General features: G+C 41.4%; 1 protein-coding gene across 2 annotated transcripts in view; it reads right to left on the reverse strand.

Annotated features, from left to right (window-relative positions):
* The window catches only part of xpr1a (xenotropic and polytropic retrovirus receptor 1a), a 61,699-nt gene that overhangs the window by 9,544 nt on the left and 26,725 nt on the right, over positions 1 to 25,430 (reverse strand). For both annotated transcript variants that reach the window (XM_041935963.1, XM_041935962.1), the window contains exons 3-9: positions 7,581 to 7,682; positions 3,660 to 3,880; positions 3,353 to 3,502; positions 3,162 to 3,245; positions 1,834 to 1,915; positions 1,444 to 1,631; positions 880 to 1,059 (exon numbers count right to left, since the gene is read on the reverse strand). In XM_041935963.1, coding sequence (XP_041791897.1) covers positions 880 to 1,059; positions 1,444 to 1,631; positions 1,834 to 1,915; positions 3,162 to 3,245; positions 3,353 to 3,502; positions 3,660 to 3,880; positions 7,581 to 7,682 — 1,007 coding nt within the window. The remainder of the gene's footprint in view (positions 1 to 879; positions 1,060 to 1,443; positions 1,632 to 1,833; positions 1,916 to 3,161; positions 3,246 to 3,352; positions 3,503 to 3,659; positions 3,881 to 7,580; positions 7,683 to 25,430) is intronic.

Raw genomic sequence — 25,430 nt, forward strand, 5'->3', positions numbered from 1 at the left:
CCCTACACACACACACACCCCACCCTCTCTCCTGCAGGCCTGTAGTTCAGCTTAGACAAAGAACAGAGTAACATACGAGGGTTTTGTAAACATGAGATGATATCTGAATTGTACATGCATTCATTGTGTGAGATAGAGACGCACACACACACACACACACACACACACACACACGTTTCTAAGTGTTTTCTCTGAGCCCAGTGAAAACAAATCTCCAGTCCTTTAACTTAAGCCAACTCTGATTTTGTCCTCATTTCACTCATATGGCAGACAGTATGGATGGTATGAAATTCTTTCATTGTATTACATGCCACAAAAAGTGGCATTTGCATGGTTGTATAGTTTTATATATTATGTACAGTACATATAAGTGTTCTGTCATTATTTTGGGGGTTTACAATTTGGAAATTGATATTGGTTAATATTAAAGTAACATAGCTTGTTTATGTAGGGGTAAACTGACTGGTTGAGTACAAATGTTCTGCAATTTTGTGCACATGCATACAAATAACTGTCATTCTCTTATAAGAGAATAAGTACAAATCATTAAAGGTGGCTCTTGCATTGTCATTCAATCCTCAGCCCATATCCTGAGCAGATTTCTCACATCGTCTTATCTTGTCTGCATCTTGTTCATTTTCTTATGGCAGCCCTCTGAAGCATTCATTACTGCTGGCTCACAGCTGCAGACATTTGTCTTTGTGTATCCATGAACCTTGACTGTGTCTCATTTATCCAGTTCTGTAATCAGACACATTTTCAGACGTTCTCAGTGAGTATGACTGGTGGCACCAAAGATCAAATGTCATCACTGTGATTCTTTCAAGCTATAGTTACATACGTGTCAAAGCTGAGGTAACGGTAACTGAGTGGACTGACCAGCAGCTTGAGGAGCCAGAAACGGGATTTGTAGTAGCATGTCTTGAAGGGGTTGATGAAGAAGAGCAGCATGAAGCCGTAGAGGATGAGCGGGTTGATCTGCATGGGGAGGTAGGTGTACTCTGAGTAGAGACAGGAGAGGATGCTGAGACACCACAACACACCCAGGAAACCAGCGATCTGCAGCACACAGAGGAGAAACAGAAGAGACTTGCATTAGAAGAAAGCATTTTTGACACATGACCACAATTAACAAGGTAATATGAATAATTCAGTGCAGATTATGCTGTGTTTTGTATAAATAAAACCCTGAGGACATTGGGTATGTATTGTTTTTGCTGAAGGAAATCTTCTTATTTTACATGCTAATGTATTTCTTGAGTCTGGATTACCCTCCTGACTAAACAACCCCATTCATTCCTAATGCATATTGTAAAAAAAACATGATTACCCAGATCAATCTGAAAACAAAGTGGGTTTTCTTAATTACATAGAAAAGCTAGATTTTCTGGAGACTCGATGCTCTCATTCACTAGCAGAAATAATTTGTTCCCCCATTCTGACCTCAAACAGGTGTTGGTGTGACAGGTTGTTTCTGGGATTGATCTCGAAGATGAGGACATGGTTGACTCCGGCCTGTCTCCATCCGTACGTGTTGATGCCCAACAGGAAGAGGAACTGGATCAACAGGAAACCACCTCGATAGATCCGCACCAGGGGCCACACGTTCTCGAAGCGGATGAACACAGCGCCTGATGAAACCACAGTGGATATTCAGCTTTTTAAAGATAAGACATGTGGGAGAAAACAACAATAAAACCTGCCAATCATGCTCCCTATTAATCTTAAACAGTCTACCCGAACTACCGGATATCTTAGAGTGACACATTACAAATTGTGCAGGTCTCAACAGGATATGAAAAATGTATGAATCTGGATGTTTATGTGACTTACCAGTGAGAACGAAGGAGATAGCAAGGATAATAAAGAAGCCGCAGTAGAGACCGACACGAAAGGTCGTCCAGGCCAAAGCAGGCTGAACCAGAGAGAGGAATACAGAAAAAACATTCAGAATGATTTATTAATTTAAGATTTAATATTAGTAAGACCCCTAATTAGTGTGCATATATACAGGATCACAGACACTGTGTGTGCAATAGATTCCAATCATTTTAGAAATTCAAACTTATTGAATGTGTCTCCATATAAAGCCACTCAGACTGCTTTTATCCACATGAATATATGTGCTGTACACATGCATGCAGGGGAAATGGAGGGATCAATAGTCACATTGCACAATTCAAGTCAGACATGACAGTAATTAATGCAGTAATAACAGTAGATATAACATAGGAGGCTAAAGTGCCACTGGCCTCGATTGTTTCTGAAAGATATCCTGTCTGTTCAACGGTGGAAAGGCACTTATAAAATCAATACTGGAGGCTTTCATGGTTTCTCTTTCTTTGTCTCTTCCCATCTTCCTCCCTCTCTCTATTTCTCTCATAACAAACCTCTCACCTTTTGTTTTCAATGTTCATCATGCATCGTAAATCCAACATTTCAGTAAGATGGATGCAAAGATTACGGAGTGTAGGGATATTCTCGGGTACGGACAACGAATCTGTTTCCAGGTAATTTAATACTCTAGAGTGAGGGGTTAGAGATGACAAAAAATATGATATTTATATACACTTTCATTTACTTGTAATTTTGACTGTTTTGTTTAGTAATTTTGTTTCAGTTTATAGCCACCTTTGCTTACTTTGAAAATAAATCAAATGACATGAACTGAAGAGGAAATATAGCTGAAAACAAATGAATACTGTCACTCTTCTACATTTACAGCCTGTGAGCACAGGTTGCAAGAGCAGTCACAATTATTGCAGTTCTTCACCTGATGGCGTCTATTTGAGCTGATGGTGATCATTTTGCATAATAATTATAATAATGCTACAGGTGGATGGAAACCTTGCCAATGTTAGAAATGTTTCAGCAAACAGAAAGTGAATTAGGTGTGTTTCCTTCAGCTGGTTGAGGCAAATATCAATCTGAGCGTGAGGTTCCAATGTCAGGAAAAAACATGAGGGGAAAAAAGCATAGGTGTGCGGACCTCACTGCTGTTAGACAGGTTTTTCTGTTTCAGGTCACATGAGACCATATTTTTGGCTTGATAGTGGCATTTATTTTTACAGAAAAAGACAATAAATCCGTTGCTTGCAATTATTTGTATAACAATTAATTGTCAATAAACAATTCATAATTGTGACAGCCCTACTTCTGACCTGAGCTGCCCCCAGCGGAGGAACTCTCAGCCTCTTCATGGCCCTCTGACGATCTCCTCCCTCCAACTCGGTGGTGACGAGTGTCTACACACAAACACAAACAATAATTTTTATGTATATGTTTTGCTTTCCACCAACATCTTCATGTCATAGATGAGTATCTGTGTGTTTGTGCATGAGTGAGTGGGCACCTCTGTCTCGGAGATGAGCTGCGTGATCTTCTTGCAGGTGTAGAAAGGCGCCACCTCCACGTGAGCCACACGCCAGTCGGCCCCACGTGAAGTATCCAGGATCTTGTCATGTTTCTTCAGGATTTTACGGAACCCAGTGAAGTTCAGGTTCTGTGGACAGCAACAAGGAAACAACTGTTAGAACGCATCTATACCAGACAAACGCTGCAAACAAACTGCAGCAGGAAACATCAAGCACACATTCATTTACACCGAGGAGCTTTTCAAACGTGACTGCAGGTGTGTCGGAGAATGCGCGAGCTGAAACCTGGTAGTTCTGGAGCAGGATGAGGCTGAGGTAGAACTCGCTGAAGGCTAGCTTCAGGTCCTTGATGTTGTGGTGTTTGCAGCGCTCCTCCTGCGACAGGTGGAACATGGTCTTGCGTTTCCGCAGGCCGGGCGGAGCGTTGCTCTCGCGCTGAGCGTCCAGTGAAGACTGCAGCTCATTCTGCAGCGTTGCAAAACGCCTCTGAGCTTCAGCAAGCTTTTCTAAAGGTGAGAAAAAGAAAAAAAATATTACACTGCACCACATTCATGCTTTTTTTTTTTTATATAATGTACATATTCACACTGCTACGCAGAACAACTGAAGCATTCCTCTACTACTCTAAGACCATTTTTACTCAGTTGGTCTATTTCATGTAGCCTGACCCAATGACTTAAGTCCTGTTCTACTACATGTATAGTTGATTTTGCTGAATTCAATTCAATTTTGCCTGACAAACTACAGGTAAAAGATGTCAAATAGCCGCTTCAGCTTGGCACCAGTGATCTTGGTAGAGGACAAGGAGAAGGTGACCAAAAAAAAAACACCTTTTATACACCCTGTCTCCTCTGCTTTCCTGCAGTCTGATCCAGGAAGCAGAAGCATGGAGACTATTAGGCAGAGCTGACATGTAAATGCTGCAGAGGGAGGAACCATTATCTGGGTCAGAGATAGGTTAATATACTCAGAGAGGGAGAGGGAATCACACAGGGCCTTGGCAGTAGCCTGCATTTCATTAACTTCTCTTGCACTTCTACCTACTTTCCTGACAAACAGAAAAGATTAGCCTCCAATGTTCTGCTTTTTCTTTGAACCAATCAGAAGTCATACCAGGTTCAGTCACTGCACATTGAAGCCCTTGTCAATTTTTTGTCCCTTTACCACAAACCCAACACCAGAAAAGATGGGATACTACGTAAAACGTAAACATAAATGTATAGTAACATCCTTAACTGAGCCTTTCAAGGATGTCCCTTTCATACCCAATCATGATACTATCACCTGTTACCAATCAACAGGTTTACCTGTGGAATGATCCAAACAGGTGTTTCTGGAGCGTTCAACAACTTTCCCAGTCTTTTGTTGCTCCTGTCCCAACTTGGGACATTTTGCTGGCATCAAATTGAGAAGAGGCAGATATATATGTAATGTATTGTGCTGTTGTTTACACAGTGACCCAACTTCTTTGGAAGCACAGTTGTATCTCCTCCGCCCACTCTCCTCTTTCTTCTATTCTTATGAATGATCTGCTAAAAATAGAAGTACAGAGTACGGCAGTTTGACTTGTTTAGACCATAAGACTACAGACAGCAACAAACTTCACAGTCACACAGACTAAGACAAGCAGTATTTTCTAATGAAAATGAAATGTCATTTTCATACAGGCAGCATGGTTTGTCAGCTGAGTGTGCTTAATGGTGTCCAGGCTGGCTGGCAGTTTTAATGCACATCCTCTCTCCTTGTCGTGATGCACCACTGCTTTTAACAGTGTCATGATTTATTAATGGATGTGTATTTTTAGGCTATATTCATCCTCGTTAGCTTGCATTAGCATAACACCAGTGTGTTTACCTCTTGTTTTGAGAAACTTGCAAACCATGCCTACTCCTGCTGTGACTTGCGAGCCCTTCCGGCTGGCTTGGAAACCATGAAATGAACTGACTTGGAGTCACAGTAAGAACAGTGCCGTATGTGACAGCAGTCTGATAACACAACACATTTGTTTTTGTTTGAAGCTTACTGAGGCTCCAGCAGCTGTTCCTCTGTCCTACAATGAGAAAAGCAGCAGCGATGATGTGGATGGCTCACTGGTGACTTTCACACTTTGCTGCTTGAACACACACACGCACACGCACGCACACGCACACACACACACACACACACACACACACACACACTCCAGATATCACACTACCTTCCTCATAGGAATCCCACAGCCTTTCTTTGACATCTAAATTCTCAGTAATCCTTCTGCTCAACTCGTACAGTCTGTCATAGCAATGCCTGCTGCTGTTGTGTGTGACCACACAACAGCAGCAAGAGCATGCCTGCCACGAGCAGGTTCAGATTAAATCTGAGGTCTGGGATCGTAGTGGCACTTCACAACAGAGGACATGTCAATAGATATGGATTTATTGGAAAAAAAGAAGAGTCTGTTGTTCTTCCTCAGCTTTCAGGAACAAACAGGGTGAAAGGATATTCTATTAAAACAGCCGTCTGCAAAAATGTCTTTACCATCGTGATGAAAGTGTTGTCCAGCAGGCTGGGTTTCAGTGCAGTGCAGCAGAGTGCCTTCGAGAGGTCGAGGACCCCTTTCAGCGGCAGATACAGAGGGAAAGAGCTATGTGGAGGCAGGTGTCTTATGTAAAGTCAGCACACGATTTACCTCCATCTATCCACCGCTCTCTTATAACCTCACCAGCTTTTTCAAACTACTACACACTACACACACTACACACACTGACACACACAGTAACTGGCATCAGATAAAGCTGCCCGTCGGACACAGCTCGGCAATTTCTTGCTTCACCCTGCTGTGTGTGGAGGATAAACAAGACGTCTGGGAGGAGGAAGGAGACACTGACGTTTTCATACACAACATTTATCTAACCTCACAGCTCAGGTCTGCTGAGGAGGCGGTGACTCACTGACTGTAATACTGATGTGATGTGACTCTGCTGTCAACAGACTTACACATGTCACATGAAGCACGGAGAAACACACACACACACACACACACACACGCACGCACGCACGCACGCACGCACGCACGCACGCACGCACGCACGCACGCACACACACGCACGCACACACACAAGAACACAAGCACAGACACAAGCAAACAACAATGATTTTTATGCCTTTGTTTTGCTTTCCACCAACATCATTAACATACACTCAAACTGTCCTTATATTTGTTTAGAAGTACATTTTAGTGTGCTACATTCTAACCTACTTATAAAATGTTTATATACTACTTATAAGTCCTATTTGGTGGACTGCGTTACCCACATAATGCTCTGTCTGAAGTAATATGGGATCAGCATAATAAAAGACAGTTAACAAGCTGCCACAGCAGCTAACAGTAAGCGACTGGCATAGTATGTCAGTACAAACTCAAGAAGTTTCTTCAGTACCTCAGTAAATGCCTCTCCTGCTAACAAGCTCTGGAATGATTTTTATCTTGTTTGTTCGCTGCTCTCGACATCCATCTGCCAGTTATATTCCATCATCATGAGCTGGAACAATCTTGCCAGTCAACCTTGGCCCTCAGCTGACCTGTAGTTTCACAAACAGCCTCTAGAGGAAGCACCGTCTGTCCTTGGACACCTCCCACTTCCCCCTGAGCTGAAGTTCAAAACCAGAAGGCAACCTTCCGGTACCAGAATACCAGAATATATTATGGCTTCCATCTCATGTTACACAGCACACAGATACTCCCCTCTTGCTCCCTGAAATATACACAGGCAGGCCTGCTCACCTAAACATGACGACCACTGGCTACTTCAATCAAATGACCCAGATCAGAGGCAATGTCATTTGGCACTGAAATGGGCAGCTTAGTACAGAGTAAATAAACTCTAATATCTCAAATGATGATAGATACCTATAGCAGTCTTTATATCATACTTTATACATGTATATGATACAATACATGTAAAATTATTAGGGCGATAAGTTAATTTGAGATCAGGCAGGAAATATTATTCTAGAGCAGAATCATTCATGAAGAATTGTTTAAATTAAATGATGGTGATATTGCTTCATATTGCAACAGATGACTCACACAGTCAACTCAATATTTCCTCTGACTACCACTCCAGTGATCACACAAGTGATCTGAAATTGCTTTCTTTATTTGACTTTGATTTAATATACTCAGCATTAATTGGTGCCTCAAGTGTAACTGAAGTAAATGAATACCTGAATAGAATGTGTTGATTTTCAGGAGCTCCTTCTCGCAGGTCTGGAAAAACCTTTCCTCAAACTTAGCGTAGTATCTCTTCACGGTGTCTTCATCTGTGACTGGAGGAAGAAAAGGAAGAGGAAAACAAAATTAGACTAGCTGCTTGTCGAAGGACACAAGTATGTAAGTACATAAAGCACTGTTGCCAGTTCATCTTTACCCAAGGAGGGGTTATTGATTATGTTCACCTGAGAGCTGAAGACAACGTTTACAGTTTGCACAGTTTACATTGAGGTGAGGAGCAGTGAAAGATGAAGTCATGTCAAAACTTTCTCTAAAGGATTTTAACAAGAACAGTGGAAATACATCAGGACACATAGTGCAGGACCAGAGCAAATGTGACAGAGTTATAGACACCAAAATCACCCACATGTACTCGCGGAGCTCAAGTAGCTTAGTGCAGAGTTCAGTCTTTCAACAGTGAGTGAAAACCATTGCCTTGCTGATAAGTAGCTGAAATGACTGTTTGCATGATGTCAGTAATTGAGTTGGTATGAAGCTGAATGGAAAAAGTCATCAGTCGTGTGAGTCCACACAGTGTAAGCAATTACTACAGAGAACAAGGGGGATAGGATTGCTTATTTTGGTGCATATGTTTTCATGACCTGTGAGGTATCCAAAGCAACTCAGCCAATATTCCAAAAACATATTCCTGTAGGTGCGTTCCTGCAGGTTCGCCCTGACCGAGCCAAACACAAATCCATTCAGTGTTACAATTAGATCAGCAGCTTCCTTCCGTCTCTCCTCAGTCTGACAAAACCCTGCATGTCTTTTTCTGGATCAGCCAATTCAATCAGCATCGATGCTCTGTCTCAAATAATCCTGCATCTCATTCACAGCAGGCTACCTGACACCTGAAAGAGTTTAAAATGTGGCCGCTGGCCAGTTTCCCGCCAAGCCCACACACAGACACATAGACACACACATACTGAATGGCTCATGTCAGTGGCTCTTTAACGGTATCAATCTTAAACTTTATGCCAAAGCAACAACAAAACTATGTGACAACCAGGTCTGAGTGTTTCCAACAAGATCATATATATTCATTAAATATCAAATAATATCCATCTGTGTATGCCTCACATATTCTTTCCAGGAATAGTTCAACCTTCTCATCACTCAGACCTGGTGTGTCACCAGTATCACAGTGTCAAATGATGAAAAGATGTTCATTCCAAGGAGAATAAAGAGAGATGTGGGTTTTGCTGGGTAAAATAGAAATAATGTCGGATCAAATTGTGATAACACATTGTAAACATTTGCTGTTATATAAAGTGAGCCTCGACTTCAGCTGGTAGCTGGAGAGGCTTTGTATTCAGCACAGTAATAAGAAAAAGGTGCCCCAGGCAGCAGCCTGTCAATATCACTGCTTACTCACGCATACCTACATTTGCAGCAGGGGTGTATAACTCTGATGAAAAGGTGGCAAAGTGTTCAACTCACAGCAGCTTTAAAGTCCAACAGCTTTACAAGGAAAATAAATGAGAAACTGCCTCCACAGCCATGAAGATAATCAATTATAACTTAATTAAACCACCTTCTGTTGGTGAAAACACTGTACAGCTTAAAGTAGAAGGACAAATCCCAAGGAGCATAAGAGAGGAAAACTTTCTACAGCAGATATAAGACCTGCTGCATAATAACCTTCACTCTGAGTTCACTCAAACTGTATGAGTGTATTGAAGCAATGCTCATTAAACATCCAAAACAAGATCATTACAGTAATGACAACAAGCAAAAAATGGGGCTGCATTATGGTAGTAGTTATAAAAAAAAACAGACAGTGAGCCGGAGAACGAGGAAACAACAAGAGCTCATGTAGTTCATTGATGGTGGTACAAATTCAGTGGAAAAGACGAACAACAGTTCAATTGAAAGAGAGGTAAAATGCCAAAAAGATGTATCTAGTGCATACTAAATATCACTGTGCCTGCTTGAATAGGTCACCTGCATGTCAAACCCACTTAATAAAGAGAGTGGGAGAAGGAGAGGATAAGAGTGGAAGAGGAGGAGAAGATGAAGCTTCTGAAATAGGAAGTGAAAGAAATGTAGGCGGACAATGAAGAAGGAGAGAGAGGGAAAAAAAGGAAGCAGATGGTCTCCAATCTGCCTGACACTTCTACACAATTACACAGTTCAGCTGCAGTCACAATTCCTTCAGCCCTACAACCATGCAGCTGACAGGCCGACTAGCTGTCTGGGTGGAGGGATGCATGCTTGAATTGCTGACCCATCGGCTGGCTTGCACGTTAGTGGAATGACTGAGAACCTGGCCAGTCAGTGTGCCACAACAGAATGAATGATGGTCCAATATGCTCTTTGAGTTAGACCTGCAGGCAAGCAGCAAACGGAGCTGCACTGTAATTCAAAGTAAAAAGGTACACAGCTAATGAACACTTTGTATGAAAGAGCACAGAAGGACAGAGATGCAGAGTAACAGGAAGGAAAAGACATGGACTGTGGTATGTTTCCTATACATCAAACATTAGGTTTAAAATAACCCCCCTATGTCAAATAAATGAATAATTAGGCAATAAATTAAAAACCTCCATCTTAATAAGAAACAGCTGTTGGCTTCTGATCTAAACCACCTGCTTGGACAAATGAGGACTTTTGGGATTTTCCTCCTATGGGCAGCATCTTAAACTGAGGTGTACTGTTAAACTACTGAAATCATCTGAACCACCTGATGAGTTAATGAGGGAAAACAATTTAACTTTTTGTGATTGCCATGTGGAATATAGATCCAAGGCCTCTATGCAAATTCAGAAAAAAGATGGGAATGTCAATAAGATTAGCTGTAATTTCATGACAGAAAATTACATGTTATCAGGTAACATTACTGTTTTTAAAAAGTTTTCTAAAATCATTATAAACTGTCAAGTGTCCTTCTCACTTGGATTCTGACTAACAGTGTGTTGGTGGATGAAAGTGTAGATGTGAGGGCAGGTATAGAAGGGGTTATGAAATTACCTGTCACCCCCGCCTCTTTGTTTCCTGCTGACCTTATGCACCACTGAGCACAGTGGAGGTGTGTGTGTGTATTTTCACATTTCAGTACATGCACGTGTCTTTTTGTTCCCACATTTGTGTGCGTAAGGTGTGTGATGTGTAAAAACAAAGGCCACAGCTAGAGCCAGTTCATCTTCACAGCTGTGTCTGACTGAACCCTCTCCAACAGACTCTATGCTAACATCTCTGCAGCTTCTGAATCAAATCTCCTCAACCTGCCACACACGTCTCAAATCTTAACCTGCCTCCTCTGATGAACTGTACTACCGTGTAAATGCAATGAAACCTAATTACAAAAACATTCTGAACTAAGCCACTCTTTAATTGAATCTATGGTGTCAGTGCTCATGTAAATCTGACAGCATCTCTTTCGGCTACACAGTATGGGTTCTCATTATCAGCCTGGTGAAAGATAGTAGGTGTGGCTTTCTGGAGTCCAACAGTGTTCACCAAGGGATTTCAAGGTAGATAAAAGTTTGGACATCATGGCCAAGAGCTTAAACACAGTGACAGGATGGAAAAGTGTTGGTATTCTAAGTCTACAAATATGTTCAGCACCAAGAATACACACACAACTGTGAGAAATCTAATTCAACAATCATGATATTGTTGACTTCCTACACAGATACAATAAACCATCCTGTGCTGTGTTTGTTTTACAAAGCAACAAAAACAGTTTCACTAATAAAATCCCATTTCAAGATGTTATTTCCCTGTTTTTGCAACTCCACTGTCAGCGGTCTCCTCTAGGTCTTGGATTAATGTCCTCTCCAGAGGGATCGCTGCCTCTATGCTGCCATACAGACACCAGGGCACATGGGCACATAGAGGACTCTGCTGTCTCTTGCAGCTCAGGCATTTGGGGTGTGTGTGTGTGTGTGCGTGTGTGTGTGCATGCACGTGTGTGTGGCTGATGATGATAGAGCTCCTCAGTAGGGAATAATGGTTCTGTCCCTGTAGGGCTGTGTGGTGGTATATGCCTCTGCTTTGTGTGTATGTTTGTGTGTATGTATGTATGTGTGTCTTTAAACTGTGCACTCGGGACAGTACTTCAGCACTGATGCTTCAAGTGTCAACAATACACACTAGAGGACCAAATGGGCATTTTTTTGGAGTATTTGTGAGGGCATTCAGGAACAATGATGTATATAAAAGTGACCAACCAGAGTAGAGAATTAAAAGCAGATAAAAGGCTGCATTTTGCTCAAGGCGACATAACCATTATGTGGATATAGGATCCAATTAATCTAAATGTATAGAGAGATCAATATGTGCTCTAGTTAGATTTAGGAACATTGATCAGCTGTAAATTACAATCATACACCATAAAGTAAGCAGCAGCAGCGGTTAGGCCTATAGTTTGTTTTCTCACCCTCAAATTAGTTGATAAACCAGATATGTGATCAGTTGTTTGTCAAGTGAAAAAAACAAACATTTGCTGGCTACATCTTAAAGACAAACATGAAGAATTTACTGATTTTGTCCTTTTGGATCAATATAAATTCACCAATTTGGATTTATTGACTGTTGATCACACAAAATATATCAGAACTGTGAGCTGATTATAAGTGATTTGTTTTTAATATAAACATTTTATAGACTAAATTACACATTACAAAACAATTAGCAGATTACTCAATAATAATCCAATTATTAATCCAACAATAATCCATTGCAGTGCAATGGCACAATCGGTAAAAAATAGAAATAAATGAGAAAGTACGGGTATGTATTCAATTCACAAAATCAAGCATTTTTAAAACCAGCAAATGTTTGGTATTTTCACAGGACAAATGAATTGCTGATGATTCATTTTGTGCCAACTTCCAAAGACAGGCATTTGTTTCTTTGTTTCGGCATCATCAGCACCAACAGCTAAATCACTGGACTGTCTAAACAGGAGATGTATGTACAGTCGTGTATCAAGGGGGCCGAGAGGTTTAAGATAATGAGACATACTTGGGTACAACATGCTATGAGGAGAGTAGATCCATGCCGTATAGTGTGTTAATTTATTGGCTTCACTTTTTCAGACAAAGAACTGCGCTGGTAGCTAGAAAAACAACTCTTGACCTACAGTATTCCCAGTGTGGCTTGTAGAAGACAGCCCCCCTCTCTTTGCTAACCCCTTCTTCTGTAGATTGTATAAATAAATGATGAGACAGCTTCCCCAGAACGCTACTACTCTAACCCCCGAAACCCTTCACACACACCCCACCCCCAACTTCTTATATTCCCATACAGGCATTCTATGACAAGACCCCATAAAACCAGCACATAAATCCTTCATGGAGACCCTCCAATCTGCTGACAGTGAGCGAGAACAGCAACTGACACAAACACATACATGTGTATCACATCCTTCTCAGAACTGCTTCTGGTTTTTTGCAGGTGAAAGATAGATTACATTTGTTGTTATAATCCATTTTTATCGGATCATTCACTTTTATTTTACATTTCATCTGCAAACAAACAGTTTCACAAAGTGCTCCTGAGCCCATGTAGTAATATCCTAATACAATCATGTGTCCACAGAGTGGTGAACCTCGCTCCATTCTTGTTCTTATTCTTGCTTGTAAACAACTGATGATGCTCCTTTCATACCCAATCATGATACTATCACCTGTTACCAATCAACCTGTTTACCTGTGGAATGATCCAAACAGGTGTCTTTGGAGCATTACACAACTTACCCAGTCTTTTGTTGCTCCTGTCTCAACTTGTTTGACATATATTGCTGGTATCAAATTCAGAAACAGCAGATATTTGCAAAAATCAATGAAGCTGATGAGGTAAAGCATTAAATATATTGTCTTTGTACTGTTTCAGATTGAGTATATTTCAAAAAGCTTGTATTATTCATCTGCTCCATCACCTGTGTCATGCTGAAAATCTATTGCCGTTAATTTGGGAGAGGCAAGAATGTTGAATAGGCACTGAGAAGAAGAGCAGTAATAGCTTCCTCTGTGTTAGGAGCTCAGATATCATCTGTCATTATACTGGATTAAACTATCTCTTCACAGTCCCCTAAAACAAACAGGCTCGCAAATCCAGACACACACAAAGGCTCACACAAATTGTTTGTCCCTCATTTTAGGGTCCATTCATCTCATTTAATGACACCTCACTCTGGGGTATAAACTATGTTCTGATAGCATTACTGTCGGGGGAGCTGAGGAGGCCATTACATTATGATTGTCACAGCGTTAGCCTCGCTTATCTCTTCCCTCCAAGCACACAGGTGTAAATCACAAATGAAGAGAAGGACAAACTGAGCTATAAAAGAAAATAGGATTGAGTTAACTGCAGGCTAATATTAATCTAAAGAGACAAAAAGAGTGAGTGTATAAAAAACAACTTCAACATCCTCTTATGCCAGCCTTTAAGGGAGGAAACACAACACTAAAACCAGCCAGATAACCCCCCACCATTCCTCCATCTCGCCTTTTCTTCTTCCACTTATTCCCATTCGGCCCTCCAGCCACAATTAATTCTACCAATCATCTCTCTCATCGAGGCCAGGGGAGCATTAAGAATGCACACTCACTGGGCTAGAAGACTGCCAGCCAGTGAGGACCGGAGGCAGGATGAGGAACTACTCCAGCTCCAGATCCATTGTGTACTATTTATACTGCCAGACTGCAAGATAAGCAGCTCCAAAAAAAAAAAAAAAAAAAACACACTACACCGGCGAGCAGCAGTGAAAATGATATGATGGAGATAATCACATATCAACACATTCTGAGAAGTGTTAATATGTCTGTCTTGGAAAAAGAAAGGAAGAAAGATGGAGAGGGAGAGTGTGTGAGGCACATGTGATGAGTGTATTACCAGCAGCCAAGTCAATGCTTCATAAGAGGGAAAGAGTACAAGCAAGAGGCCAGATGGGGTGTGAGATGATCCTGAGGACCAACCAGAAAACATCCAACACCCCAAAATGGGATGGATAGGAGTGAGACAGAGACAGACAGGGGGGGGTATGGAGGAGACAGGGCATATAGGGAGAGATAAAGACAGACAGCAGGAATGGATGAAAAGTAGATGTGTGCATGACAACACCAAAAGCAGTGTTTAATAGTTTAACATCTTAATCAGCTAATTATCGTGTGGAGGATACAGTCCAAATGCTACTTTGTTTGATGGGACTACTGTAATTACTGCTGTATATGACAGGCTAAATCACTGTACTGTAATGTATTATGACCACAGAACAGCTTCTTGTAGAGAAGATGCAGGAACATTGTGATTTTAAGTCAACACAAACAAAATAAATAGAGAGGAAACACTATACAGCAAGAAGCGACTGGACTGGCTTGGCTAATTGATTACATGATATGAAGAGAGTAACAATGAGAATTAGAAATCAATCATTTGACACTTCAGAAATTTGGTTAAGGTGGAACATTACTGAGACATCTACTTGTTTATGTGCATGGTTCTATTATACGTCACGTTGTCTTGTTTTACTAGTTATGTGATTTCTTAAATGAAAACAAAACAAAACAAAAATAATCTAATGGTTCCCAGTATGGTAAAACACTGCATTATAATAGCAACATAGTGCTGATGTACTGCATAAATACTGGGGATCTGTCCAAGGTGCTGAAATCACACAACAAATGAGTTGCAATAGGCCTTTTTCAGCAGAAGACTTTTGGACACGTCCCTGCAAGAAAACACACCTGCAAATAATATTAAAATGAGCAGCGGTTGAATGCCATTTCCATTCAGTTTCAGGGTGCTGGTATTGTGCACACTGTCACGGCTCAGTGGGACACAGAACGGAGCCAGTCTTAATGTTATTAACACCTGTGTTTTTCCTACTATGCTGTGAAACACGTCTGGTGTTGTCAATATGGAGCCTTAAATCTGCTTACAAAGTCACACTGTGGGGACTTGCCTTCCTTATGTTCAAAGATCTGGACCCAGGCAATTCCTTATGGGTCAAAACACAAGTCCACATCACTTTATCATTCAATTTTACGGTGAAGACTTGGGCTAAGGTTAGGGTAAGGTTAGGTTTAGGGTAAAGGTGATTAGGATTAGGGGAAGTGAATGTAAGTCAATGTAATGTCCTCTGAAGTGATACAAACATGACAGAGTGTGTGTGTGTGTGTGTGTGTGTGTGTGTGTGTGTGTGTGTGGTGTACATATATTTAGAAAAATGGTTTCAGCTTGTTTAACCTGGAACAGAAAATGACATTTACCTACATAAATGAAAGTAACTATATGAGTTACGAAGGCATAAAAGACAGAAAACTTTTTTTTTTTACTGTGTAGCAATTATCTGAGTGAGTCCTTAAACAAGACGCAGATGTTGAGACAGTGGGCTGATGGAAGCACACTAACAGGCAAAGTTGCTAAGTTTCTGAGAACTTTCCCAGCGTACTCATATGAAGGCCTGATAGTTCCTGTACCCCTTATAAGGCCACATGTACACACCCGAGTTGACTGAAGAACAGGGACACACACATTTGGGACAGCACACCACAGAAAAAGCATTGTGGCGACTCAGTCTGGAGTTCAGAGGAGGGCTAAATGGCCATGGTCGAAAGCACAGAGGAGGCTAAATGAGAAAAAGGGAGACGAGGGAAGAAGCTAGATGAGGTGGAATTGAACAGAGAGGAGAAATAGGCCACAGATTCTTCCAATCGGACAAACAGGAAGTCCACAGAGAGCAGTATTATTGACCAATTGGGCTAATGGGAGAGTTAATTACTCCTGCTCTTTATTCTTCAGATGGAAGTACTTCTCCCTCCCTTCTTTCCAGCCTTTTCTTATTTTACTAAGCTGCTGCTGTGAAGCCTTATCTCTGTCAGTCAGAGCGAGGGAAAGTTTGGCCCCGATATCTCTCTCTCCTCCCAGCACCACACAGGGCCTTGAAGATGAGGATAGTTTCTCTCAGAGTCTCACCGACTCCCTGCATCTCTCTATAGGTAGATAGAGAGCGAGGGAAAAGGCAAACTGATAACAGTGTGAATTAAAAGCTGTCTGATTCATCTCATCAGGTGAAATGTTCGCCTGGACTTTCCAGCTTCAGTCACCTCTCTCAAACTTTGTCAGACATCTAAAGCCCTTTGAAATGCAGACTGTTTAAAAATATATTTGTCTGTCAGTGAAGTTAGCTATGGGGATATTATGCACAAAAATGAAGAATACTGTCTAGTCTGGCCAAACTTTATTTTGATTAGCATGTCTCATTCCAAGCCTTTCCAGTGCTTTTTAATGTGATATGTATTGCCAATATCACATTTCTATACACACTCAGCCACAGCTCGGGTAATACAGATTTCAGTCCTGAGGCAGCAGTCCAATAAAGGATGTGGACGCGTATCAATGTCTCAGTATGCAAACTCATGCATGCACAGATCCCTTATAAAACATTAATTGAAGCAAATCTAATCTTAAGATATCAGGTCTGATTTCATGGAGGCTCTTTCAAACAGAACAGCCACTGTGGAGCCTGGAAGGTGAGTGCAAGATGACTCTGCTGAGATCTTCCACGACCGAATTATACATTTTGACTAGAATGTAGGCAAATGCGCAATATAATTTCATCCAGAACATGGTTTTGTGGGCACTTAATTGTTTACACTATTGTCTGAAAAGAGCACATTATACTCAATATGTCAACAGCAGCCAATTACATCTGATTTCTAAAGATATATTTGTATTTATCAACTATTTGCACGACTGTAGAATTTGCTAATCAACAGTTGATCTCAATACATTGGTACCAAATACAGTGCATCCAGCCATGGCAGAATTAATACTAGGCACTGACTTGCTGAATCATTGTATAAACGTGACTTAAACACTCACTGTAAAACCTCACTTGGAAACACACTGACACACAGTTCTAGTATAAACTCTTAGCCTAAGCTCTTGAACAATTTTTCACTGATTCACTGAGCTGGGAAAACAAAAGTTATATGAAGCAAACCTAACTAAGAAATTAGGGGGGGTGTGTAAGAGGAAGGAGAGTGTAGGAAGGAGATGAGGAGTGCCAGAGAAAGAGGAGTAAGGGGAACGTGGGAGACAGGAGGGATTCTGGTGGTTGAGTGAGGGCTGGAGGGCACCAGGTCTCATCTGCATAGTGTCAATGCACAGCACATGCCCGGTGCCTGAGGGGAAACTGTCTATTTGTGTGACTGCATGTGTTTGTGTAAGGATGCATTTTCAACTGTATTGTATGGTTTTATATCATAAACTGCTTTATTCCAATGGCTGTTTAACTTCATCTTGAGTAAAGAGAATACACATGTAAATAGTTAAGGATATGTTGCAAATATAGGTTGAGGCACAAAAAGAGAGTGATAGGAGGTTTGCTGGGGTGACCGAAATACTGCAGTTTTCTCTGTACGGTACAGCAATGAACTCCTTAATTTTGTCTTGCTCCAAAGCTTTTACTCTCCACAGTGTCTTCCCTATAGGATCAAAGTAGAGAAAGCTAAAAAAAAAAAAAACTGTATAGTGTGAACCCTGTGAGCAGACACAGCACAGAGTCTCTTATCAGGGTCTCCAACTAACAGCTTAACCCCATTAGTCAGGGCTGGTCTACATGGTCATGGCTCATTAAGATAACAATAAGGTTTATGTTCTGCTCTGAGCGTTAGGCAAACATGATTGATATTAATCATCATCTAGTCTGTGGAGAAAATAGAGCATCAGAAATGCTTGACTGTGCTGCTGATGTCTCATTTTAGCACTCTGCTGGAGAGGAGAGGGACGACTGCAACCTCTAATCTCCTGCTTTAGCAACTCTTTTCCTTTTTGCCACCTTGGCTGACTCCTTCATCGCTTCTTCCTCAGTTTTTTTTGAGGCAGAATGTGTGTTTACGTCCTCTCTTACCTCTCTCCCTGCCCATCTTTCCTCTTCACCGAGCATGTTCAGTCGATACATATGCAACCAAGTGGAAGGAATAAGGGCGGCATCCTAGACTCAATGCATTCATACGGAAAATGTCGGGGCCACGTCTGTACTGTGAAGCCACAGAGGAAGTCATCAGGGTCCTGTCTGCAGCTGCATTGTGCTACATGTAGCAGTCAGTCAGTGGGAGAGGTTGTAAAAAATAAAACTGTGTCCTATTTTCAAAAGGAACAAAGAATATTGAGGGCTATCAGACTTTTCCCACTTCATGATATGCTTTAGGTATCAACACCCGACAAAGAAGATGGAGCAATGCCGCAGCCATTTCACAGCAGATTAACAGATGCAGAGGCTTTAAACATATATAACGAGTTCATATTAAACATGTCTGGTCTCACTTCATTTCTCTGTGCAGTTCACTTGGTGACAAATAGCATTCAGTTTTAAAGCCTGCGTGAAAAAGCACCCAATTTGAGCAGCAGAGCGGAGTAGCTGTCCTGTAGGTTTTGCATGACCTTACATCATCTTTATCAGCTCCATTGTAATCTTGGCCTGTTGTTACACGGAAAACACACAGCATGTCGTAAGACAGAGGAGTTCTCTGGTCAATCTGAATGATAAAATGTCCAGTAAGACTGGTCATGATACTAAGATTGGGATTAGATTGCTGAAAAAGAAACAAACAGTTGTGGACAACAACTGATGTTGGCTGCCACTTGATTTGATGTGGACCTTGGAGACAATAGACACTGCTGATGGATGGAATAAGGAAATTAACTGTCTGACAGCTAAAGGACCCATAACACACTGGAGGACCAGGACAGGCTCAATGAAAAGGGCAGACTCTCCCCGCTGATACAGTAAAACTGATAAAAGATGCAAAATGCATTAAAGCTAAGGACAAAAGCTGTGATTGAAAAAGATAACATAATTTGGTCAGACAACAAGAAAAGTAATTGCTAGTTTACCTTGAATTTTAAGTGAATGTGTAGGGAAATCTTCTGTTGATTATAGTGCCTGCAGTGTACAATAGAAAAGAAAATCCTTTATTCAAACATAGGACCTGGAGCCATTATTGGCCCTCTGGAGACGAGTCACTTTTTCATGGTTATAATAACACAAAGCCACCTGGTTGGAAGAAAATTGCTCCTCCATTTCAGCATCTAGGTGTGTGTGTGTGTGTGTGTGTGTGTGTGTGTGTGTGTGTGTGTGTGCATGTGTGAGCTACAAATGCACCAATAGACTTACATGTGTTTGAGTAAACGTATGTGTGTGTGTGCGTGTGTGTGTGTCCTGTCCCATTTTCTAGAGCTGGTTGGCTGGGAGTGACATTGTCATTATCGACATCTCTCCCTGCTCCCCTGGATCCTGTAGCCGTTAGCAACCAACTCCGGGAGTTGGCCTCTCCTCTGCTGCAGCCAATTGCTTTCACATCACTTTGTGACTGTGTGCATGCATGCGAATGAGCAGGTGTTCTTTTCCATTGGTGTGTGCGCGTATGCACTCATCTCTTGACATAGCTCTATGATAACACATGATTGAGCGCTTCTGTGTTGATTATTTGATAAAATGCAGCCTCACAGTTACTCATTTATTTCCAATTTATTTCTGTGTTAAGACAAATGTTCCAGGAACAGTGTTTCATTTCCACAGCGACAGAACTAAACACACAGACGCACGCACACATCTCATACCAGACATGCTGAACACAAAACTGCACAGCAGAAGGAAGTGGTCAGCATAGAATAATCAATAGGTGTTGATTAGGCCTACTCAGTACCTTTGTATTGCATGGCAAGCAACAGCCCTTTTTTCTGCATGCCTGGGAATCAATAGTCTGATCTCTGATTAGGCCGGGCTGCACATCTCACTGAGCAGGGGAAAAGAGCAGTACACGCCAACTGACTGTGAAATGAGACTGAAAAAGCACCAGTCCATGATAGATGGCCAAATAAAACAATATTGCAGGCCTAGCTTCCCAGAACACAAATTAAGCTGCATGCATGTTCCTAAAAGGCATCAGAGGAGAGTGTTTTAGTTTTAGGGCATTATGTTTACTTCCAGCTCCAGACCGAACAAAAGCCAATACAGAGCTGCTCTTTGTGCAGCACAGCTATTATTTTCCAAGATAAGCAGCACAGATGCATGTATGATGGGTCTTTACGACGGAGGTACATATATATTCATAGCTCTGCACCCTCTAGCACAGCCATTACACAGCTGGGAGGTTGAAATGCCTTGCTCAGAAGCACCTCAGAAACAGCTGAGAGAGAGGACTCACTTCTCCCGTCTAGACTCCCACAGACAGATTTGGCAATATTCTAACCTTTAGGCTGACACTGACCCTTTCCATAGCGGTGTCAACACTCCAGGCTCTTATTGGCACAGTAACATGAAAACCCTTTTACACTGAAGGCCCCGCTGGGAGTGTGTGTATAAAAAACTCTCCTCCTTCCCGTTTCACCTGGAATCTCTTGATGTGTTTTAGGAAATGCCACAGATGTGGGAGAAAAAAAAACAATTTTAGATTATGTTTGTGCCAGCTAATTGAACATTGCCATAGCTTTGCAGAGGTACTAAACAATAAAACTAATTAACCTAATGCAAATTTCTCTTTGGAGAGTAATAAAGTATCTATCTATCTATCTATCTATCTATCTATCTATCTATCTATCTATCTATCTATCTATCTATCTATCTATCTAATTAAGCAGGTATAAAAAACACTTTATCCATTAAGAAAACATGAAATGTCTTCTGACTTAAAACATCAGACTGAATAGATTACATTAAGTGGGTGATGTTCACTAATATTGATGCTGTAGGAATGCAGTTTGTGCATGAATATGATGAGACGGTGCCACAGATTAAATGGTGAAAAATACACAAATATAAAGCACAATTTGGTCAGTGTCGATATAAATGTACAAATATGCAGTAATTATCAAGTATGCTAATACGTCTTTGTCTCTGTTACCATGGGAGCTAGTCATGTGACAAACTACAGGGGTGTGTCCATACACATCTAAGAATACCTGTGAGACGCTTGTGTGTGTGTGCGTGTGTGTGTGTGTGAGTGGGAGAGGGAGAGAGAAAGAGAGATCATATATTATAGCTACATTACTGGCTGGCGGGTGAGTTTAATCAGGCCAGTAATAAAAGTAGGGTGGGCTGATGGAGGAGAGTCCTCTGGGACCCACAGCTCTTTGTGTCTCTCAAACCCCTCTGGACCAGGACAACCTCTCCCTCTCACCCCACCCCAGCCCACCCTCTTACCACCCGCTTCTGACAACCCTATTCCAAGGTTTCCCTCACCTCCCTCCCCCTTCTTTCTTCTTCAGCTGTTGTTCCTAAATTCACAATTAAGAAACAGCAAAAAAGAGATTAAATCTTGTTCAAATCATGACAGCTCCTTAGTGCCACTGACCCTGCTAGCTGGACGTAAGACAAACAAACCTCCCTCTTTGGACACACACCTGTACCACACTCCTTTGGATAAGCGGCCGTCCCTTTGTGCTGAGCAGCCCCCCAGCAGATGATGGATGTGACAGGGAGGGCCCTTGTGGCGGCTGGTAGCCCCAGCCTAGCTGATGGCTTATTCATTACAGCGGGCTTCAACTGTCCTTTAAGGACCCTAAAATGCCACAGAGCAGAGCTGTGCTCAACACAAACACCTTTATTGTGATGGATGTGGCAGCAGAGGCCCTGCTGCAGCTACAGGTATCAGCTGTGCTGCTGGTTGCACAGAATTTGACTTTTGTAAATTCAGCCTTTGAGCTGGTGATCCTACAGAGGAGAGGAAGCAATTCATTACACTTAGTTAATTAATTACACAGCTAGCACACAGCTTCTTGGTGCATTTAGACTTAATCCGTATAAGTGCCATTTCTCTACCCACCATACCGTAATTATAGCTTCCTAATGTTAAAAGTAATATTTTATTTTTAGACAAAGAAAAAAAACAACCACTGCCATCATAGCAAATACTGAATACACAGAATGCTGCCCGATCTGTATCTTTTTGCACTTTAATTACACAGTAACGTGCATCTTTGAAGATTCATTTTTACCTTTTACTTTTATCTATATATTTCCATCATGCATGATGAAGGATTTATATTTGAAATCAGTGTCATCAAAGTGATTTAAGTCTGCACAGGTTTCTTTTATTGAACAAACATTCTAGAAGGGACCTTGAAAAAAACAACAAATTTTATTTTATTTCAGTTTTTTGTTGTGGCCATTGATGATCATAAATGAACTGAATTTCAGGAATAAATGACCATGTTGTGGCAGTTACCAACAACAAATTTACTGTTTTTAATTATTATTATTATTATTATTTAATTTATTTAACTACAACAATGACAAAAACCTTCTGTAGTCAGGCAGACAGCATGTTCTTGGGGCTTAAGTTCTTCTTTCTCTCTGTACACTAATAGGAAGATTAATAGTCTGCTTCAGGGCAAATGTCTGTTAATATTTTACAGAGAGAGCTGCAGTGGTCTCACAGGGTCACACATCAGGTGTGTCTGAATGTGCAACATGTTGTGCATATGAGTCTGTCTGCAGCGTCAAGTGTGTGTGTGTGTGTGTGTACACCTGCAAATTATGTGAAGGCTCTTAACAACATGATAAATAGGATTTAGTCAGAAACACCAAAGTGAGTTTTATCAAAATGACGCACAGTTCTCACTTACGTATGCACTTGTAACATTCAGCTCTTGTGTAACAGCCAGAACACTTTCAGAAGAGTCATCTAACACTCTTTGCCTGTAAGGTGCTTCAGGCAAACACAGACTTCAGGCAATAAACACTTATAACTTTAACTCAGGGTAGGTTCAGTCTGAATTACATTAGTCTCCTTACCAGACATTTTCTACATAACACTTCCCCCAGCTGTCTGCCTAGTGTGATTATGAACCATCCTGCAAAGGGGCCCAAACTGCTGCCGTCCTTCCTCTGTATCAACAGTAGCAGTAACAGTGCAAAGGTCCTGTGTGGGCTGGCAGGCTAAAGAGGAGTGATTAAAGCTGGGTGGACTTTGGCCTCAGGGCCGGCAGGAGATGGATGGAGGCCAGAAAGCAGAGCAAGTGACAAACAAGGCATCTGCTGAGAGAAGGACGATAACAATGCTGAGAAAGAGAAAACACAGCTGGAGATTCAAGTCCATTTATCAACTAACTAAAATGGTAAATTAAGGTCATCTCTCCCCTTAATGACCTCTGGCATACTGCAAACATTTAGAAAAAGTCATTTCACTTGTATTCACCACTAAAAGTATCCCTTTCATGTGCAATCACAGCAAATCACCACAGCCCTTTGTTTCTGAAGTGACATGCTCTCTGTCTGTCTCCACCACCTCTCATCTCATTTTTCCTCTGTCCAACACATGAAGGAGGAGGGTTCAGCCCCTCCTTTGCAATTCCTAATGAGGCTCTGTGTGCGTGTTGCATGCGTGTGTTTGTGTGTGGTGCGTATATGTGTGTACATTGCTGAATGCACTGGCCTGGTAATGGGTGCCTCATTGTATTACCATGGATACAGCTTGATGTCAATGTAGAGAATTCTATTATGTGCTGTTTGTCCCTCTGGAAAATCCTTAACAAGGAAATCCTTCGGCCAATTTCACATCTAATTACACACAAGGCAAGAAGATTAAAAAGAGCATAGTCCTTTCTTTCATTTTAATAATTTATGAATGCTCAGCCTTGGAACTGACTAGTCACTAACTAATATTCTAGGACTGCCACAAACAGTTGTTTTCATTATTGATTAATCTGACGATTTTTTAAACTAAGAGGCCAATTTATAAAATATCAGAAAATAGTGAAAAATGGCCATCACAGGGAGACAAAGAAAAGCAGCAAATCCTCACATTTAAGGAGCAAGAACCAGTCAATGTTTAGCGTTTTTTGTTTGATAAATAACTTAAAAGTTTAATCATTTATTTTTCTGTCAATCAACTAATCCATTAATGGATTAATCATTTCAACACAAAAAATACTGCCACAACTTCTGGTTTCTTCACTTTGTAATTACAAAGTTGTGGGACAATTAGGAGTGTCTATACTGACCTTTATCAACTGGCACCTCTGCGGCTGACATTGTGGTTATTAGTATTCTAATGTCATTCTGATTCCAGTTAGGAGGACACCAGGGTGAAAATTGATCTTACTCTGCTACAGAGCATGTCACTGTGTGTGTGTGTGTGTGTGTGTGTACGCGTGTGTGTGCGCACACAAGTGCATCTCCCATTTACAAGCAGTGCAACAACAGCAGCAGCCATCTCTGGTGTTCAGACTGCTAATGTGGCCATGATGGGCCAGTCGCACAATGGATGGCAACAACACACAAGGTGAAAGGTCAAATTGCTACTGATGAAATGTTCGCATTTGTGCTGCTGTACACCTACTGTGGGGGCCTATACACACAGACACACACGGAGGAACTGACACATTCTCCATCCCTCTTCCAGCAGAGGGTAGATGAAAGAGCCTGTAGCTGTGGTTGGAGGATGGGAGATGAGGAGGGAGAGGATGGGAAGATGGGTGGATGCTGGGTGAGAGAGAGGGGGTTGGAGAGAGTGTGGGCGACTGACAGGCAGACAACAAAAGACCAGCGCTGCCCAAAAGTTCAAAAGAGCCTTTTCAACCAAGCATATACCAATGTGCATACAAACACGCGTGCATACGCCAACAAACATGGTCCCACTGAATCATCTGTTAGAAGTATATTTTCACACATTGCTTGTGGGTCCGGTTGTGCATTAAAAAGCTTTATGGTAACAGTTACGCAAGTACATGTGTGTATGTGTTTAGGAATGGTTGCAATCATTAACTAGGGCTGGGATGATATGCTTATCCCCCGATTCAATATTTGAGTGCTGACTCGATATGTATTGTAATTCTTAAGAATTGTGATT

This window comes from Chelmon rostratus, chromosome 4, assembly GCF_017976325.1.
Source record: "Chelmon rostratus isolate fCheRos1 chromosome 4, fCheRos1.pri, whole genome shotgun sequence".
NCBI lineage: Eukaryota > Metazoa > Chordata > Actinopteri > Chaetodontiformes > Chaetodontidae > Chelmon > Chelmon rostratus.